Source organism: Plecotus auritus, assembly GCF_963455305.1.
Source record: "Plecotus auritus genome assembly, chromosome: 10".
Classification (NCBI taxonomy): Eukaryota; Metazoa; Chordata; class Mammalia; order Chiroptera; family Vespertilionidae; genus Plecotus; species Plecotus auritus.
Window position 1 is genome coordinate 19,756,635 of NC_137785.1, and position 21,240 is coordinate 19,777,874.

General features: G+C 45.8%; 1 protein-coding gene across 2 annotated transcripts in view; it reads right to left on the minus strand.

The window, feature by feature from the left end:
* LOC308236154 (cell adhesion molecule CEACAM21-like) overlaps positions 1-5,414 on the minus strand; it is a 50,445-nt gene extending 45,031 nt beyond the window's left edge. The window contains exon 1 of one of the 2 annotated variants that reach the window (XM_080645523.1): positions 5,099-5,414. In XM_080645523.1, coding sequence (XP_080501649.1) covers positions 5,099-5,159 — 61 coding nt within the window. In that variant the 5' untranslated portion in view covers positions 5,160-5,414. The remainder of the gene's footprint in view (positions 1-5,098) is intronic. The other variant, XM_080645524.1, reaches the window with a different exon arrangement.
* Between the last annotated feature and the right edge of the window lie 15,826 nt (positions 5,415-21,240).

Below are 21,240 nucleotides of genomic sequence, written 5' to 3' on the forward strand. Positions count from 1 at the left end.
TATCACATGATCTCACTCATTTGTGGAATATAATGGACAACATAAACTGATGACCCAAAATAGACCCAGAGGAAAATATATATATATATTATAATATAATAGAAGTAATCCTATTATTTGCAGATTTTTTAATATTTCCTACAACTTTTGTGATATTATACTATGTCAGTACAGTTTTGGCAATATTATTATATTTAGAATCTTTTTTCTTGAAATATTAATTTTTATTACATGCAATATTATTATATTTAAAATTGTTTTTCTTGAAATATTAATGTTTATTGCATGTAACATTATTATACTTAAAATCCTTTTTCTTGCCCTAACCGGTTTGGCTTAGTGGATAGAGCGTCGGCCTGAGGACTAAAGGGTCCTGGGTTCAATTCTGGCCAAGGGCACATGCCTGGGTTGTGGCTTGATCCCCCTCAGTAGGGGGTGTGCAGGAAGCAGCCAATCAATGATTCTCATCATTGATGTTTCTATCTCTCTATCCCTCTCCCTTCCTCTCTAAAATCAATAAAAATACATTTTTCAAAAAAAATCATTTTTCTTGAAATAAAATTTTTAAAAAGCAATTTCAGTTGCTACCCCCTCAAATGGTAGGTCCACACCCCACTCAGGGTCCTCGTCTTCATCCTTAAGCCCCTCCCTCCAAAGCCCTCTTCCATGGCACCAGTTGATCCACTTAATCCCAAATCTATCCAACATCCCAAACCCCTCCCAGGCTTTACAGTTCAGCATAGGAGCTCATCCCTCCATGCCTTTACCTGCTGCCCATCTCAGGTTTCAACTACCCATCTCTGGGGTAGATCCTCTAGGATTCAACCCAGTGTTCACTAGCTATCATGAGCAAAAAGCAAGACAGCCCATATGGTAGAAGCTGTTTCTCATCTTCTGAGTCCCGTTTTTGCCCTCTGTCTCAGATAGGCACATCGAGTTTGTGAATAAACAAAGAAAGCACGTACTTGAGAACACAAATATCAGCCCTGAGGTGGAAACCTAGGTGAGCACTGGGGAGTGAGCCTGCAGTAAGGCCGTGGGGCAGCTGACAGCAGCCAGGATCCTTACTCCACTGGAGAGTGATGACTGATGGCTTTTTAAGGGATCGTTACAATAAACAGGCTGTTAGGGTTATGACAGAATAGCTTTTAACATCTGTGTGATCCTGTTCCTCAAAGTGAAGTGAAAGTGAAAGTGTACACGGAATTACAACACTGTTGGCGGTTAGTATTGCTTCAGTGCTGCCCTTCCCGGCCTCTGCCATTTCAGCAGGCTTCGGCTCGTGGGGACGAAGTATGGCACTTTGGGGACCCTTATTTAACCCACCATTAAAACAACTTCCAAATGGTCAATCGTCCTATATAAGCAATGCTGGCCCTGTAGTTGAACTGCTCTGTGCTCCCCGGCATTGTTTGTATTGGGGGTTCTCATTGCCTCTCACTCCCTCCTGCATTTGCAACTTTTAATCATCATGGCGCCTGGACCCACTTGACGGAAATGACCTTGGACCCTCTTGACGGAAGTGTGGATCGTAAGTGGTTCTCATTGGCCAAGGCTTCCTTTGGCGGGAGGAGCAATAGACTCTTCTAGAATGCAATCATATTTGGGATTGAATCAGCAAGGACAAGGCCATGGACCGTCTACTGCAATTTGTGGCTACTGCTCTCGTCAGGTGCTTAGAGGAAGCTATAGCTACTGCTCTCTCCAGGCGCTTAGAGGAGGCTGTAGCTACTACTCTCGCCAGGCGCATGGAGGAAGCTGAGGCTACTAATCTTGCCAGGCGCATGGAGGAAGCTGAGGCTACTAATCTCGCCAGGCGCATGGAGGAAGCTGAGGCTACTAATCTCGCCAGGCGCATGGAGGAAGCTGAGGCTACTAATCTCACCAGGCGCTTAGAGGAAGCTATAACTACTACTCTCTCCAGGCGCTTAGAAGAATCTATAGCTACTACTCTCGCCAGGCGCATGGAGGAAGCTGAGGCTACTAATCTTGCCAGGCGCATGGAGGAAGGTGAGGCTACTAATCTCGCCAGGCGCATGGAGGAAGCTGAGGCTACTAATCTCACCAGGCGCTTAGAGGAAGCTATAACTACTACTCTCTCCAGGCGCTTAGAGGAATCTATAGCTACTACTCTCGCCAGGCGCATGGAGGAAGCTGAGGTTACTAATCTCACCAGGCGCTTAGAGGAAGCTATAGATACTACTCTCTCCAGGCGCATGGAGGAAGCTATAGCTACTACTCTCGCCAGGCGCATGGAGGAAGCTGAGGCTACTAATCTCACCAGGCGCTTAGAGGAAGCTATAGATACTACTCTCTCCAGGCGCATGGAGGAAGCTATAGCTACTACTCTCGCCAGGCGCATGGAGGAAGCTGAGGCTACTAATCTCGCCAGGCGCATGGAGGAAGCTGAGGCTACTAATCTCGCCAGGCGCATGGAGGAAGCTGAGGCTACTAATCTCACCAGGCGCTTAGAGGAAGCTATAACTACTACTCTCTCCAGGCGCTTAGAGGAATCTATAGCTACTTCTCTCACCAGGCGCATGGAGGAAGCTGAGGCTACTAATCTTGCCAGGCGCTTAGAGGAAGCTATAGCTACTACTCTCTCCAGGCGCATGGAGAAAGCTATAGCTACTACTCTCTCCAGGCGCTTAGAGGAAGCTATAGCTACTACTCTCTCCAGGCGCTTAGAGGAAGCTATAGCTACTACTCTCTCCAGGCGCTTAGAGGAAGCTATAGCTACTACTCTCTCCAGGCGCTTAGAGGAAGCTATAGCTACTACTCTCTCCAGGCGCTTAGAGGAAGCTATAGCTACTACTCTCTCCAGGCGCTTAGAGGAAGCTATAGCTACTACTCTCTCCAGGCGCTTAGAGGAAGCTATAGCTACTACTCTCTCCAGGCGCATGGAGGAAGCTATAGCTACTACTCTCGCCAGGCGCATGGAGGAAGCTGAGGCTACTACTCTCGCCAGGCACATAGTGGAAGCTGAGGCTACTACTCTCGCCAGGCACATAGTGGAAGCTGAGGCTACTACACTCGCCAGGCACATAGTGGAAGCTGAGGCTACTACACTCGCCAGGCACATAGTGGAAGCTGAGGCTACTACACTCGCCAGGCACATAGTGGAAGCTGAGGCTACTACTCTCGCCAGGCACATAGTGGAAGCTGAGGCTACTACACTCGCCAGGCACATAGTGGAAGCTGAGGCTACTACTCTCGCCAGGCACATAGTGGAAGCTGAGGCTACTACACTCGCCAGGCACATAGTGGAAGCTGAGGCTACTACACTCGCCAGGCACATAGTGGAAGCTGAGGCTACTACACTCGCCAGGCACATAGTGGAAGCTGAGGCTACTACTCTCTCCAGGCACATAGTGGAAGCTGAGGCTACTACTTCCGCTGCCCTCTGTAGGCACCTATGGACTTTCGTAAGAGCTAGATTAATAACAAGAGGAATGGAGCAAACCGTGAGCATCTTAGACCCATGGGCACCAGTTGTCATTAAGATTATTCTGAGATTTGTGCTTGGCAAGATAATTTCAGCTGCATCAAACCTGTAGGTCGTGAAATTTTTAGAAAACATCATATTTCTTTAGAAGATAGTACTTCGCCAACCAGAAAAAGTAATTGTGCCTTAATTTCTGTTTATGAATCTTGCTTGTGTCTACATGATCCTTGTGAATTCTTAAAAGATAACCTGACATTTTTTATGAGCCTTTGTGGGACATTAACGGAGGAGACTGCTGCTTCATTACTGAATATAATTCCCATACATTACAATAATCACCTTAGAAAGACAAACAGATTCTTGTCTTGGCTGCCTGGACCAATTCCTCAACTGCAGTTACAAAAACAACTGATGTGAAATTTTCGTTCTGGACTATGTTTTCATCTTCATATCAACCCCACCTTAAGGCTGAGAGGATAAGGATTGCCCAACAAGAATGTGGTCTCAGGGCTGGTTCTGTGGTGACTTCCTTCTCATTTTGAGGTGAGTCTCTGGCCTGGGCTCTGAGCTGGGGAGGTGCAGGAGGGAAACCATGAGGAGCCAGGAGGACATCTCCATGGGGCAGGAGGGTTTAGGGGACGAGAGGTTTTAGAACTGAAATTCTGGAGGGGAATCCTGAGGAGACTTTGAAAACCTTTTGCCTTAGCATGAAGAACAGGAGAGGGCGCTGTAAGTACAGATCACAGGGGCTGATCAATGGCATTTCCGGATTTGAGGGGAGGATTCAACAAAAAACGGCAGCCTAGCAGAAATCAGTGCAGTGAATCAGCCCCAGCGAGCGGCCTTTGGGGCAGGAAGTCTTCAAGGCCTTGCTGGCCTTGCTCAGTGGTTAGAGCCTCTGCCCATGCACCCGAAGGGTTGTGGGTTTGATTTCCTGTTAAGGGTTTACTCCCACCCCTGGTTGGGTGTGTGGGGGAGGCAACCAGTCAATGTGTCTCTCTCACATCAATGTTTCTATCTATCTATCTCCCTCCCTCCTTCCCTTCCATTGTCTCAGAAAAAGTAATGGAAGAAATAGCCTTAGGTGAGGATTAACCAAAAAAAGGGGGGCGGGGGACAAATCATGGTAGAGACAGAGGGAAGATGTAGCTCCGTGCTACAGAGGATCCCTCAAAAGTTTAAAGACAGACCTTGGCTGAGGAAGGGTGTGCACTTGAACAAGCCCCTGTGACATCCTAAAGGGGCCTGTTAGTCCTACAGTTTAAACAGCATGGGATATGATTGAGGTCTCTGTTTGTATTAAGAAATAAAAATGTGGACAAGTAGTCCCAACCCCTGTAAGATAATTCCTCAGCTCGAGATTTACCACCCTTCTCCAGAGTAGTGGCCCTTTCTTCATCCTTTTCCCTCCTTTCTTCTTGTTCTCTCCCCCACTTTTCTATATTCCTCTGGGCTCTGCCCATCTTGGGCCTCCACACCACCCCCCTCCCACCTCTCCATTTTCTAGATTTTTCTGGGCTCCCCACACTCCAGGTCTCCCCGGTCCTCTATCCCCCTCCACCACACTCCTCCTTCTGAATGTTTTCTACATTCTTCAGCCTTCAGAACACTCCAAGGTCTTCCCACCCTCCATCCATCACCTTGCCCCCTTACCTCTTCCAGGTTCCTTTTCAGTCTCCATACAGGCCTCAGTTTCACTTACAGATCTTGGCATCTTGCTAACTTGAAAGCGGGGCTGAAGGACATCTTGAAGCTTGGAGGTTTACATTAGCTTTCCTATACACAACCGGAGATGCCACAACTACCCAACCTGCATCTGGCTTTGAGATCAACGGCGCACCTCTCAGTCTTGTGACAGCTAGACATTGGAAACCCTTCCCTGACTATGGAAACTGCGTGGGACATTTCTTGTCCTCTCCCCACCCTTCATTAGTTGCCCTTCCCCCGACGGTCAGCAACGCACTTCTGCACAATACCCTTGTTTCCGCACAACTCCCTTCCTGTTTTGAATTGACTAACACCCTCAGCTCAGAACTTCTGTCTCCACAGAGTCCTGATGTCATTTTTCCATCCCTGCTCACTCTGGATTTCTGGCCCCAGCTGCAATTGAATCTCCCTCTTCACCTTATTCCCTGTCCCCTTGTCCCCTGTCAGCCTGTCCAATGAGCCTTACTCCTCAACCTGCCAGGTCCTGTGCCCCTGAAATTTGTGCCTCTGTGTCCCTTCCTGTAACTCAACACATACAGACATATTCAGACACAAATACAGTTACACATACATATAAATAATCACACACATACACATGTGTGCACAGACACACATATACACAGACATATAGACACAATTACACATACATACATATAATTATGGTAGGCACTTAGACAGACATGAGCAGAGCAAGGACAGGGAAAACAACGATCTTGCCCCCAAGGTAACCTTTCCTCCCCTAGCATATTGCTGGTCATGCAGTTCAGACCCTCCCCTGGCATGCCGCTGGTCATGCTATAGACTCCCTAGAGGGGGAATGAACAAGGGGCCAGAAAAGAGCCCTTAAGCAATAAGCCCCCAGGACAATGAGGTTCTGGTTTACATGAAATATATCTAGGCCTCAGTTGTGTTTCAGCTCTAGGCCCAAAAAAGCAGCAAAACCAGACAAGCAATGCCGTGGCAGGCATTAGGGTCATTGACTAATGACCCTCCATCCAGCACTGACCAATCAATAGAGACCACGGCCCTGAAAGGGCACACCTGAAAAGCTAATGAATTTTCTATTGAGACCCGCTCATGGGATCTCCCCTGTAACATGGTCAGCAAACAGCTGCTCCTGAGCCACATGCGGCTCTTTGGCCCCTTGAGTGTGGCTCTTCTACAAAATACCACGGCCTGGGTGAGTCTATTTTGAAGAAGTGGCGTTAGAAGAAGTTTAAGTTAAAAAATTTGGCTCTCAAAAGCAATTTCAATCGTTGTACTGTTGATATTTGGCTCTGTTGACTAATGAGTTTGCCGACCACTGCCCTATAATCTCCTTCCTTAAACACCCTGAGAAGGGAGGACCCAGCACAGCTCTCTGTATGGAGCATGCCCACGCCTTTCCTTCCTCGCCCCTCCCCCCACCTCCCCGCCCCTCCCCACCCCCCCACCCCCCCACCCCCGCACATTTTTCCTTGCCTCTCTTTCTCCTAAGCTCCAAGGGCCCTTCTTTGCCTCTGTAACCTGTTTTCTGAGCGCATTTCTTCTACAGATCAGGATCACTTCTACCTGTGACTTTCTCTAAATAAATGTTCTCTTATAGTCTGAGTCTTGGCTCTGAATTCTTTCTAAGCCAGAACTCAAGTACCAAGGTTTGGTCTGACTCCACCGATCTAAAACCTGGTGCCATTGCGCCACCAACATAATCATACACACAATCACATACACACACACAGCCCAGAGAGCTCTCCCCCTAAGCTCTTGATACATTCCGTCAAAGACGCTTCCCTCTGGGCTTTGATGTGTGTGGCAGGCAACCAGTCGATGTATCTCTCTCACATCAATGTTTTTCTCTTTCTTTTCTCTCTGTTCTCCCCTTTTCTTACTAACTCCCTTTAAACCTGATCATGCTTTGGTGCCTTCACAATCTCCCATCTCTCCTCTGCCCAGAACCTATCCTTCCTTATCACCACTCACTGCCACTTCTAATTTCCAAAGTAGCTGATCCCCCCGCCCGTCCCCGCAAAAGTACCTGATAGTTTTCTTTAAAGTAGTTACACAATATAATGAGTGTTTTTGGTTCCCTGCACAGTTCCTATACACCAAGCTGCTCATTCATCCCCACAGATACTTCTGCAGCATAGATTTCTCTCAGCTGAGCCAACGTCTTTTCCCCAGGTGGTTGCCCCACACCCACTCCAGTAGGGGGTGTGCAGGAGGCAGCTGATTGATGTTTCTCTCTCATCGATGTTTCTAACTCTCTCTCCCTCTCCCTTCCTCTCTGTAAAAAATCAATAAAATATATTTTTAAAAAAAGAAAAGAAAGATGTTAAGGTTGCAGTGATTGTAGTCTGGCCCTCCCTTTGTGCCTGGAGGTTTTCTTGGGACAGGCACTAGTGATAGTCAATAGGAATTGCATTTGGAAGGTGACTTCCAATTAGAGAGCTACTGAAAGCTCTCACAGCGTTTGCAGAAAGTAACGAGAAGGTAGAAACTTTAGCCTACAGGATAGCGAAACGAAAAGGAAAGCGAGTACCGCCCCATCAGGTCCCAGTAGCCATGATCAAGGCTAATTGGGATTCCAGGACTGGGGAACCCACAGAGGATTCATCCCTCTCAATCTTTTTGTCTGAGGAGGAGGAGATGATTGACATCTCCCAGGACTTCCTACAGGTCTGCCTGGTCATGATAATTAAAATTAGAACAGCCACGGCTACAGGCAGTGAACCCAGCAAATCTTCCTGCACCAGAAAGTCATCAGTTTTCTTCCATTAGGGAATGTACCTCAGCGTTAGGAGCGTTAGGAAATGGGTATAGGGCGGCAGAAAGGGAAGGAGTCTGCGGCAAGCTGGATGCTGTGCCTGTGGGATTCAGGTGCCACAGGTGTCCTCCTCACAGGAGGAGAAACATTGAAATTGGGTTCGGTAACCACATAACCAACTCTGAGACAGCACCTCTATGGGGCTGTTAATGAATAGGGAGGGGTCTCTTTGGTGACATGGATACAGGGAGCCTGCCAGGGAGCTTGGTCAGATGTGGGCAATCTGCCCTCCTTTCCACCCCTCTGGCATTCCATAGAAGAGCTACAGGAATTGACCGGAGAGTTAGGAATAAGGAATGCTATTTATGCGCAGCATTTCCGGGGACCCGATCATGAGCTCTTTACCCCTGGCCTGAAAGATGCTATGCTGCAGTCCTCTCTCAGTGGTATGGATCTATGGACTTGATCCTGAGCCCTATGGTTAGATCGCCAATGTTTCAGGTAGCCCAGGCTGTTGCAGATTTAGGACAAACTGAGAGAGCCAGAAGATGGGATAGTATTCAGGTAACCGGTAAGAAAGGTGGGAAGTGAGGAGAGAAGGACCCGATCAGGGTCCCCCACCGACAATTGTGATTCGATTTAATGAAAGCAGGCGCGTTGTTAGAGAGAAGGGACAAACAACTGAACGCTGTTTTGGTATAGCTGCGGTGGCGGAAGCTAAAGCCTGACAGGACTTTCAGAGGCTGCCCTCTAAGAAAGGACCTCCCACAAAGGGGAACCAGGAGGAGCCTTCCACTCCTCCACCCTTTATGCGAGGAGCCTGAGCAGCTGGACTAGGAAACTGGCTGGCATCCCTAGGTAAGGATCGTGCAGGGTACTGGAGGCCCCGTGTACTGCTAACCATGCATTGGCTCTGGTAGGTACTGGAGGGGATACCGATTTATGGAAATATCCATTGGCTCTAGTAGATACTGGAGGGGAATACCGATTTATGGTAATATCCATTGGCTCTAGTAGATACTGGAGGGGATACTGATTTATGGTAATATCTATAAGTTTACGGGTTATGTGACCGCTATTGATGGCTGTGGGGGTGGTTCTGTAAAGGTGAGGCAAATCTTGCTCTGCCTGCAGATCGATCAGTTGCCCCTGAGGTCCTGTCAGGTGCTCATTTCGCCCCTACCTGAATATATTTTGGGCATCGACATTTTGACTCAATTAGGTCAAATAGCCACTGACAGGACAGTTCCATTTGCAGATACGAGCAATCAGGCCCATGCCTGGGGAAAGGCGAAACAACACCTGGGCAGCTCCTGCACCGAGGCAGGTTAGATCAGTGAGACAGTATTGCTTACCTGGGGGGCATGTGGAGATCACCGATCCAGGTAGGGAGTTGTATAGAGTGGGCACAATTTGTCCACCCATCGTTCTTTTAATAGCCCTGTCTGATCAGTCCATAAATCAGACAGGTCATGGCAGATGACTGTGGACTACCAGGAGCTCAATAAAGTTGTGCTCCCCTGCCCTGGCAGGTATCCTCAGTGGTTAGAGCATCAGCCCATGCACCGAAGGGTCATGGGTTTGAATCCTGATCAAGTGCACCGAAGGGTTGCAGGTTCAATCCCCAGCCCTGGTCGGGGCACCTGTGGAAGGCAACCAATCAATGTGTCTCTCTTACTCTCTCTCTTCCCCCTTCCTTTCCCCCTTCTTCATTTCCACTCTCTCTAAAAATAAAAATGTAGGTCAACGGGGGGAAAAGGAGACTTACGTAATACTTTAAACAATAAAGAACTTTTTTTAAAATCCTCAAAATAAATAAATAATTTAAATGTCCTCAGATGAGAATTAACAAAAAGTAAAGATTTAAAAATAAAGTGCTCCTCCCAATCCATGACGCTGTACCTAATATCACCCAATTACTAAATTAAGTCAGTGGGTCTCCGGGAACATATTAGTTTGTACTTGATTTTACTAATGCCTCTTTAGTACTCCTCTAGACCCTCAAAATCAGGATCGATTTGCCTCCACTGGAATGAAGAACACTGGATGTTTCTGTTGTTGCAACAAGGCTATCTGCATAGCCCTACTACCTGTTACGGTTTAGTACAGCCGTGGGCAAACTACGGCCCGCGGGCCGGATCCGGCCCGTTCAGCTGTTCTATCCGGCCCGCGGAGCCGAAAGAGCGGAGGGTTCTCTTGCTCTCCCCTCCGCTCCTTTACTTTGAATCTATATTAGTTCATACAAACACTCCATCCATGCTTTTGTTCCGGCCCTCCGGTCCAGTTTAAGAACCCATTGTGGCCCTCGAGTCAAAAAGTTTGCCCACCCCTGGTTTAGTAGCAAAATATTATCGATATGGAAAGGTGGGGAGGGGGTAGCATTGCATCATTATATTGGTAGCATTATGCTAACTGGTAATGACCTTGTTATTTTAGATAAGGTGTTGGAGGGTCTGCTGGAGCACCTAGAAGGAGGGGGATGGGTCGTAAACCGCAACAAGGTATGGGTCCTCTGTCAGGTTCTTGGGAGTTGTCTGGTCCGGTAAGACAAAAGTCATTCTAGCTTCTGTGCTGGATAAGATTCAAAATGATCCTATGTCAGAATCAGATGAACAACTGCAAAGGTTCTTGGGCTTGCTTGGATACTGGAAATCTTTCACTCCCCATATACCTCAACTGTTATGTCACTTGTATGGATTAGTAAAGAAAGGAGCCATTTGCGATGGGAGACAAGAAGGTATTAATGCCTTTATCAGTGCAAAGGTGGCAGTAAAACAAATTCAAGAATTAGGGGTAGTGGATGCAACCAACCTTTATGAATTAGATATTTCGGTCTATCCAGAGGGCTTTGGGCAGGGCTTATGGCAAAAGCAGGATGGGTGGAAGGTGCCCCTAGGTTTCTGGTCCCAATTATGGAAGGGAGCTGAACAAAGATACAGTCCTATGGAGAAGCAACTGCTGCAGCGTACCTTAGTACACAGCGTGTAGAGAGCGTCATGAAAGCCCTGCCAGGGACATCAAAGACACAATTCCCCACCGCTGGATGGATAAGGAATTTGCCAAGCCCATTGGGGGCGGCTCAGTGCACTACGCTGCACAAATGGTAGGCCTACCTGCATCAACAATGTGCTCTATCAACTAGTCCACATACTGCTGAGCAGTATGCCAACCTATGCTCAGTCACGGATATCAGTGAAATGCCTGCAGGCACTGACATGGATTTGTGGACACACCCACCACAAGAATAACATATTACAGAAGGTCAGGCACCAATCCCTGTGACAGTCTAGGTACTAGACCTAGTACACCGATGGATAAGCTAAAGACAAATCACCCCGCTGGACTACATTGGCCACACAGCCATGTCCAGACACTATGTGGCTGGATGGAAGAAGTCAGCAATGGGCTGAGTTGCGAGCAGCTTGGATCCTACTGATGCATGAACCAAGTCCTATCGCTAGGCCTCACTTTGTGGCTAGGACAACAGAGAAAGACAACTGGGAAGTCCAGCCCCTCCCACTATGGGGAGCTGAAATGTGGGATGAAGTCTGGGAAAGGACAAGAAGCTTGAGGTCACAGTGTACCAGCTCACAGCATTACGTCTCTTCTGGGGAATCAGGAGGCAGATCAGCTGGCCCAGGTCCAACACACAGAGGTAAGCAGTGATCCTCAAAAAGTGACCCTGCTGGCTACATAGGAAGACTGGACACAATGGGTACATACCTTTGGGAAAATGCCAAACAAATGGGCATGAACCTCACCCATGCCCATATTAAGGAGGCATGCCAGGAGTGTACTCTTTGTTCTCTTGAATGCAAGAGACAACTGCCATGGCATCTTGGACAGATAGCAAGGGCAGGAACGCCAGCCATGTGGTGGCAGGTAGACTACATCAGACCCTTGCCACTGTATCAAAACTGCAGATGTGCATTGACATGCGTTGATACTGCCACTGGTATGTTGCAAGCATATCGTAGTAAGAAAGCAACCGAGAAGGCCATACAAGGACTTAGACAACTGTGTGTTACATACAGACAACCCACAGATATCCACAGTGACCAGAAGACTCACTTCATGGGTCACCAGGTGCAGAATGGGCCAATGAGAACAATATAATGTGGCACTTCCATCTGCCCTACAATCCTAAAGCTGCTGGATTGATTAAGAGGATGAACAGACTGTTGAAACAGGATCTATGAAGAGAAACCCACTCTTCAAAAGGGTGGACACTTAGGTTGCAAGAAGCTGACAGCAATGAGGATTCAGCTGGAGAGCTCGACTGCTGAATGGACTCTGCTACTGGGTCCACATCACGCCATCTTACAGCTCCACACGACCTAGGGCGAGGGATCAGTCACCTACGGGTACCTTGGGTATGGCAAGTTCCTCCCAGATGGTTTGGGCTTATTGGAGCCTATGGGGAAGGACAAAATATTAACTTGAAGATAACTCCTTGGTTGCTTCCAATACCCCTCGTCAGCTGGTGGTGCAGAACACATCAGACCAAACACTGACTAAGGGCATGCCCTTTGCGATGATTTAGAGTATAGTAAAAGCTCGATATAACGGACTAATTCAGGCAAGGGGTGTCGGTTAAAGCCCAAAGTTTGTTATATAATAAAGTAGGTTTTCCGAATGTGTATGTTAAACAATTGACAAATTAGTTAATTTACCTGTTTTTACTCATTTAGACATGTTTGTGTAATTAAAGTTAAGTATGTACGAAAAGTTGTTTCACGGAAAAGTTTCTATATGTATTACTGTAATTTTAAACTTATACTGGATAGATCTAGTAAACGCATACATACACCGGTCACTGAGAGTAAACCAATGCACACGGCTGGCGCATGGCTTCGCACACATCGGAACATCAACTGGCGGCTGTTACAACTGCTGCAGGAAGTCACACCACTGGACGACAGAACCAATTACTACGTGCGATGCAGTGTGATCGTGAGCAAATCATTCGCCAAACATTGTTTACAAGTGGTGACTCTTGGATTTAAATATGTAGACTATAGTTGTAGATATTTAATATTTATTTACGTGGGTGAAATTACTACAGTGTTTTACCAACATGGGGCCTATTTGATAACATTTGTTAAAAATAACAGTGAATTAATAACAAAAAAATAACCTATTAATTTAATTATAAGCAAATCTTGGTTAAAAGCATTTTAAAATTAACAGGGTGTTAATTTTCACATATGACATACAAACCAGAATTTTTGTCCATTAAAGCCAAAGTCCATTAAGTCGTGGTCTGCAAAATTGAGAGTTTACTGTATTATTCATTCCCTTACATTAGTAACCCCCAATCACTCCCTCCCCACCTGGGAACTCAATGCAGTATTGCAAACCAGAGCAGAAACCGCTCCCAGCCACGGCTCTTAGTACAGATGGCAAAGTAGCCTGTATTTTGCCTGAAACTTATTGTTTGCCGTTACTTGTGCCTGTAACTTCTTTGTTTTTCCAACCATAGCATGCAAGGTAACCTATTTGCCACCTGGGCTCACACATTGGCAGTACTCCGTAATGAGAACAAACACTTTCTTCTGCCACCAACAGACTCCCATGGAGTAGCCAGATCTCTACCATCCGACAGTTAGGAATTGATCCTCTGTCCACTTGGTTTCAATCTTTATCATTACCTTGGAAAGGAGCTCTAATAGGAGTTGTTGTTATCTCTGTGTTGATTATGCCAAGTATCTGTGGAATATAACATTGCTGTCCCCTCAGACTCCAAACCATTATGGCATAAAGCAAGCATGTCAAACTTGCGGCCCACGGGCCACATGCGGCCCACAACAAATATTTTTGTGGCCCAGCCAATATAATGATATGTAAGGAATGTTTTAATAAAAATTTTTTCACTTAATTTTTAAAATACCCTGTTATACATAATTATTAATAACAAACTACAACGTTCGTTAACAACTGATTACTATAGTCGTGTTGCATTCATTTCCCTTACTCGCCTTATGCACAGGCGCACCATTTCTCTCCACTAATACTAGCAGCGGATATTTTAGCTGCCGATTGCCACGTCATTAGTCTTGTACTGACTTGTTTGGCGTGCGCAACAGGAAATATTTCGCTTTTGGAGAACAAGAAAAATAGGTTTATTTGTGTTACACTTATTAATTTGTGCAGTTCTTCAGTGTCTGGTAAGTTAATGTTTAAAAAATATATTAATTTTTATTAAAATGTTCTATTATTTTATATTAACTGTTACTCATTTATTTCAGCCCTTTGTATTCTATCGAAATAAACCTACGTTTCTATGAAAATTGAAGCTTTTGTTTTTGGGGGGCCCACATAAACTTAAACCTTGTTTATTTGGCCCGTGTTAGCCTTTGAGTTTGACATGCTTGGTATAAAGGGTCCAAGGGAATTTGCGGAAGATTGTCTTGTAGAATGGAAGGACCCATATTACAAGTGGAGTGGAGTGTAAGAGGATGCAATATGGCTCCAGCAGCAAAGGCATCTAGGAAATGTTGAACTCTATGTGATTGTTTAATTTTCTGTAGTCTCACACTTGGCTGACTCCCCAGAAAACTGGAATGATGCCCAAGACTAACAGTATGCCCCCAGGAAGGAGGTTAATGAATGTATAGAGTGTAACTGCCTGATGTTATCTGTTAATTTAAGAATGCATTGTTCTTTCTGGTGGTCTGTGTGACTACCCACCATCTGGTTTTACTATCAACCTCCTGTAAAAAGGGATCCTGGCCTGGAGGGGTGCAGATTTTTCCTGGCCCACCACCACTGGAAACAGCTACTTTGCCCACGTATGTAAGTTTCTCCTATTAAAGCTCTTATGAATTTGAATAAGTCTCTGTGTCAGTTCTTTGGAATGAATCCTAAATTTAGACTTTTGGGGTTTTCCCCCAATAGCAGGTGTGATTAAATTAAGGATCTTGAGATGTGAAGATAATTCTGGACTACCCTGGTGGACCCAATATAATTACAATGGACCTTATCAGAGGGAGACAGGAGGGGCAGTGTCAGAGAAGGGGATGTGGTGAGGCAGAGGTTGGTTTTTGTAGTTTGAACATGGAAGAAGGGGCCATGAGCCAATGAATGCAGGAGAAGAATTTTCCCTTAGAGCCTCAAAAAAAAAAAAAAAAATCAACCCTTCCAGTACCTTTATTATAACTTTCTAAGACTCATTTCTGACTTCTGGCCTCCAAAACTGTAAGCTAATAAATTTGCATTATTTTAACCATTAAGTTTGTGGCTATTTGTTACAGCAACTATAGAAAACTAGCCCACCCTGCTTTTTGAAATACTATGCCAATGCCTCCAATGAAGCCAGAAAACCTGCCTTACAAGACAATGCTGGACCCATCACAAGTTGTACCCACCAGCCCTTCTGGTCACCACACCCACAGTTCGGTCCATATCTCAGCAGAAGAAAGAATTGTTGCCTTGGCCAAAGGGAGAGGAGGGGCCCTGGCTGGTGGGTGTGGCTCAGTTGGTTGGGCATCTTCCCATGCACAGGAAGGTTACTGGTTCTATTCCCAGTCCAGGCACATGCCCTGGTTGCAGGCTCGATCCCTGGTAGGGGGCATGTTTTAACTCTCACATGTATGTTTCTCTCTCTCTTTCTCTCTCTCTCTCTCTCTCAAAAAAAAAAATCTATAAAAGTAAAAGGAGGGGAGGGACTATACCACAAAGGAATTACAAAATCACACTAACATGCAGGAGAAGGATCAGGAGAGTATTCCTAGGAGCCAAGACTCTGATGATCCTAAGGAAGAGGAACCATAAACCCAAATAAGGGAGAGTTTGTCAATAACGGACAAACTCAAAACCAAGATGGCGGCGTAGGTATACACCTGTACGTGCTGCCCCTCACAACCACACCAAAACTACAACTAAAAGACAAAACGTCTATCACCCAGAACCACGGGAAAGCTGGCTGAGTAGAAGTTCTACAACTAGAAGGAAAGAGAAAAGAGCATTGAGACCGGGTAGGGCATGCACAAGCGCAGAAACGCAGAGTACAGAGGCGCGTGAGTCAGGCTGGCAGCTGGCGACTGGGTGTGCTGTTTTTTTCAATCCGAAGGGAGACACAAGCTCCTGACTTCTCTGAACTCCAGTTTCCGATGAGACTCTGGGGACCCAGACTCCTACAGGGAGAAGCTGGACTGTCTGCCATTGGGTCAGAAAGTGAGGGTGGATTTCTTGCAGAGGTGCGCGCAAGAATCATTGTTTACTGTGCTAGGGCGCACTGCACTGGGGCGTAGACGCAGAGACGGCTGACTGGCAGCCATCACTGTTTGCCACACCCTAGTGATTCCCTGAGACCCTACCCCACGCAATTTACAAACCCACCCAAACTGTGTGCAGTGGCTTTTGCATATGAATGGCCTGCCCTATCACAGCTTAACCTAACAAACTGCAGCTCCAGTCAGAAAGCTCCAAAACTTCCAAACCCCAAGCAAAGAGGAGAAATCTGCAGATCTCGCTGTAGCTCCTGCTGGGTGGCCTCAGACTGTAGCTGATCTGCACCTCCTTGGAGATCCAGGAGCCAGTGTACCTAGTGGTCAGTGTGAGACGACACCAGATTTCAACTCTTCACATCCAGAAGTGACACACTCAAGAGGCAGACTCAGTGAGCACCAAAACCCCAGTGAAGCAAGTCCTGCCCCATAAGGATGTCTCCAGCACAGCAGTTCTTCCATTATAGACACAGTGGGTCCTCACAGCCAATTGGCCTGGAGGTCAATTCCTCCCAGTGTACCAACAGCAATCAAGACTTAACTACAACAAGACTGTGCACTCAGCCCACAAAGGGGTGCACCAAGAGTGTCCACCTCAGGTGATTGGGGAGGCTGAGCCACTGGGCCCTATAGGTCACCTACCACACAAAACCACTCCATCAACACAGGGAAGCAGCCAAAATGTGGAGACAAAGAAACATGTCACAAATGAAAGAAATGGAGGAAAGCAAACTACTGGACATAGAGTTCAAAACCACAGTTATAAGGTTACTCAAGAATCTTCTAGAAACCTCTGAGGAACTTAGTGAGACCTTTAAGGATCTTAATGAGAATGCCAAAAAAATGGGGAAAGACCAGTCAGAAATTAAGCATACACTGTCTGAAATAAAGAATATACAGAAATTCAACAGTAGACCAAAGGACCCCAAGAATCAAACCAAAGATTTGAAATATGAGGAAACAAAAAACATCCAACCAGAAAAACAAAAAGAAAAAAGAATCCAAAAATATGAAGATAGTATAAGGAACCTCTGGAACAACTTCAAGCGTACCAACATCCGAATTATGGGCGTGCCAGAAAAAGAGAGAGCAAAATATTGAAAACCTATTAGAAGAAATAATGACAGAAAACTTTCCCTACCTGGTGAAAGAAATATACTTACAAGTCCAGGAAGCGCAGAGAACCCCAAACAAGAGGAATCCAAAGAGGACCACACCAAGACACATCATAATTAAAATGCCAAGGGCGAGAGAAAAACCAAGATGGCGGCATAGGTAAACACCTAAACTGCTGCCTCGCACAACAATTTCAAAACTACAACAAAAAGACAGAACGGACACCATCCAGAACCACAGGAAAGCTGACTGAGTGAAAATTCTACAACTAGAAGGATAGAGAAAAGCTCACAGAGAATTGGAGGTACGGCAAAGGGTCTTTGTGCGCGCAGAGAGGAAGGGCGGCTGAGAGCCTGGCTGACTTTCTCTGGCGGAAGGGGGAAGGAAGCCCCCGACCACACTGAACCCCAGTTCTGACTGTACTGAACCCCTGTTCCGGGCGAGCCCCTGGGGACCCACGCTCTTGTGGGGGGAGTCTGGACTCTCAGGCGGACACTCGGGAGCCGGGGAAGGCGGAGGACTGAAAGTCTGCTCGCGCCAGTGCGCACAAAGGCTGCGGAGGCTGCCACAGGCTTTCCCAAGCGGAAGGGAGTGAGAGGCTCCTGACGGCACTGAACCTCAGTTCTGACTGAAGTGAGCCCCAGTTCTGACTGCAGTGAACCCCAGTTCCAGGCGAGCCCCTGGGGACCCACGCTCTTGTGGGGGGAGTCTGGACTCTCGGGCGGAGACTCAGGAGCCAGGGACGGCGGAGGACTGAAAGTCCGCTCGCGCCAGTGCGCACAAAGGCTGCGGAGGCTGCCACAGGCTTTCCCTAGCGGAAGGGAGTGAGAGGCTCCTGACGGCACTGAACCTCAGTTCTGACTGAAGTGAGCCCCAGTTCTGACTGCAGTGAACCCCAGTTCCAGGCGAGCCCCCGGGGACCCACACTCTTGTGGGGGGAGTCTGGACTCTCGGGCGGAGAATCGGGAGCCGGGAAGGCAGAGGACTGAAGGTACACACATGCGCGCAAGGGCAACGCTGACGGGAAGCCAAGACTGAGACCCCACCCCATCCAAGCTGAGCACAGAGGCTATTGCAATTTGGCAAATCTAATCCTATAAGGCTGTCTCCAGCACCGGACTTCTCCCAGCATAGACACAGCTGATCCTTACAGCCAACTGGCCTGGAGGTCAATTCTTCCCAGTGATACCAACAACAATAAAGACTTAATTACAACAAGGCTGTACACACAGTCCACAAAGGTGTGCACCAAAAGTGTCCACCTCAGGTTAACTGGGGAGGCAGACCCACTGGGCCAAATTGGAAACCTAGCACACAAATCTACCAACTCAGGGAAGCAGTGAAAATGCGGCGTCTAAGAATCAGATCACAAACAAAAGAAATGGAGGAAAACAAACGACTGGATATAGAATTCAAAACCACGGTTATAAGGCTTTTTAAGAATATCCTAGAAAAGGCCGATAAATATAACGAGACCCTCGAAGAGATGAAAAAGGACCAACTAGAAATTAAACATACACTGACTGAAATAAAAAATATTATACAGAGACCCAAAAACAGACAAGAGGAACACAAAAATCAAGTCAAAGAATTGAAATACAAAGAAGCAAAAAACACTCAACCGAAAAAGCAAAAAGCAAAAAAAAAAATCCAAAAAGTTGAAGATAATGTAAGAAGACTCTGGGACAACTTCAAGCGTACCAACATCAGAATTATGGGGGTGCCAGAAGAAGAGAGAGAGCAAGATACTGAAAACCTATTTGAAGAAATAATGACCGAAAACTTCCCCCACCTGGTGAAAGAAATAGACTTACAAGTCCAGGAAGCCCACAGAACCCCAAACAAAAGGAATCCAAAGAGGACTACACCAAGACACATCATAATTAAAATGCCAAGAGCAAAAGACAAAGAGAGAATATTAAAAGCAGCAAGAGAAAAACAGTTAGTTACCTACAAGGGAGCACCCATATGACTGTCAGCTGACTTTTCAATAGAAACTATGCAGGCCAGACGGGAGTGGCAAGAAATTTTCAATGTGATGAACAGCAAGAACCTACAACCAAGATTACTCTACCCAGCAAAGCTATCATTCAGAATTGAAGGGCAGATAAAGAGTTTCACAGACAAGAAAAAGCTAAAGGAGTTCATCACCACCAAACCAGTATTAAATGAAATGCTGAAAGGTATTCTTAAAGAAGAGGAAGAAGAAAAAAGGAAAGATAAAAATTATGAACAACAAATACATATCTATCAACAAGTGAACCTAAAGATCAAGTGAATTAAAAACCTGAGGAACAGAATAATCTGGTGAATATAATAGAATCAGGGGCATAGAAAGGGAGTGGACTGATAATTCTCAGGGGGAAAGGGGTATGGGGGGGTTCATAAAGAGACTGGACAAAAATCATACACCTATGGATGAGGACAGTGGGGGGGAGGTAAGGGCAGAAGGTGGGGTGGGAAATGGGTGGAGGGGAGCTATGGGGGAAAAAAGGAGAAATAATTGTAATAATCTGAATAAAGATTTATTTAAAAAAATAAAAAAATAAAAATAAAAAAAAAAGAATAAAAAAAAAATAATAAAATAAAATAAAATGCCAAGGGCAAAAGACAAAGAGAGAATCTTGAAAGCAGCAAGAGAAAAACAGTTAGTTACCTACAAGGGAATACCCATATGACTGTCAGCTGATTTCTCAACAGAAACTATGCAGGCCAGAAGGGAGTGGCAAGAAATATTCAAAGTGATGAATAGCAAGAACCTACAACCAAGATTACTCTACCCAGCAAAGCTATCATTTAGAATTGAAGGTCAGATAAAGAGCTTCACAGATAAGAAAAAGCTAAAGGAGTTCATCACCACCAAACCAGGATTATATGAAATGCTAAGGGTATTCTTTAAGAAGAGGAAGAAGAAGAAAAAGGTAAAGATAAAAATTATGAACAATGAAGTGACAACAAATACATATCTATCAACAAGTGAATCTAAAAATCAAGTGAATAAAAAAATCTGATGAACAGAATAAACTGGTGAATGTAATAGGATCAGGGGCATAGAAAGGGAGTGGACTGACAATTCTCGGTGGAGGGGGAGAAGGGGGTGTGAGGGGTGCGGGAAGAGATTGGACAAAAATCTTACACCTATGGATGAAGACAGTGGCGGCGGGTAAGGGCATGGGGGGGGGGAATCAAGGGAGGGGAGCTATGGGGGGGAAAAAGAGGAACATCTGTAATAATCTGAACAATAAAGATTTATTTTTAAAAATTTTTTTAAAAATAAAAAAACTGCTCCACAGCATAAAAGAAAAAAATAATAATAATGGACAAACTCCTATCATGCAGGATTTAACCTCTTGGCAATGGCCCCAGGGAGTATGTACATTGAAATAGCCTTTGGAAACAAAATAAGTGAATGCCAAAAGAATTCCAAAAGTGTAGACTTGGGTTTTGTATAATGATTTATCTGGTCTTTCTCCCTGAGTCCTGGGTGGTAAATTTTAAAACTCTTGGCATTTTCTCATAATAGCAGTGTCTTTGTTATGTTTGAACCTCTTAGATTACATCTGAGTTTATGCTAACAAGATCCAGAAGGGGGTGGATCACCAGAAAGACTAATCAAGTGACAGGAAGGTTAGGGCTTGGGGTCAGCCTGACCTCCACAGAGGGTAGGGGAAGCTGCAGACTGGGCTTCATCACATGGTTGAAAATGAAAAAAAAAAAAAAATCATGTCTACATGATGTAACCCCAGTAAAAACTCTGGACACTGGGAACAGGGTGAGGGTCGTGGGTAGTGAACACATCAGTGTGCCAGGAGAGGGTGGCATCCTCACTACACAGGGAAAAGACAACAGAGCTTAGCATCTGGAACTTTTCTTGACCTAGACTTTCTTTCACATCTCTCCCAAATTGTATGCTTCAAAATTCATCAGGAAAATGAATCAGTAAAAGTTTGCATGGATATGGGACCAAAAACAATATACATTCATAGTCTTGCCCCATTGTA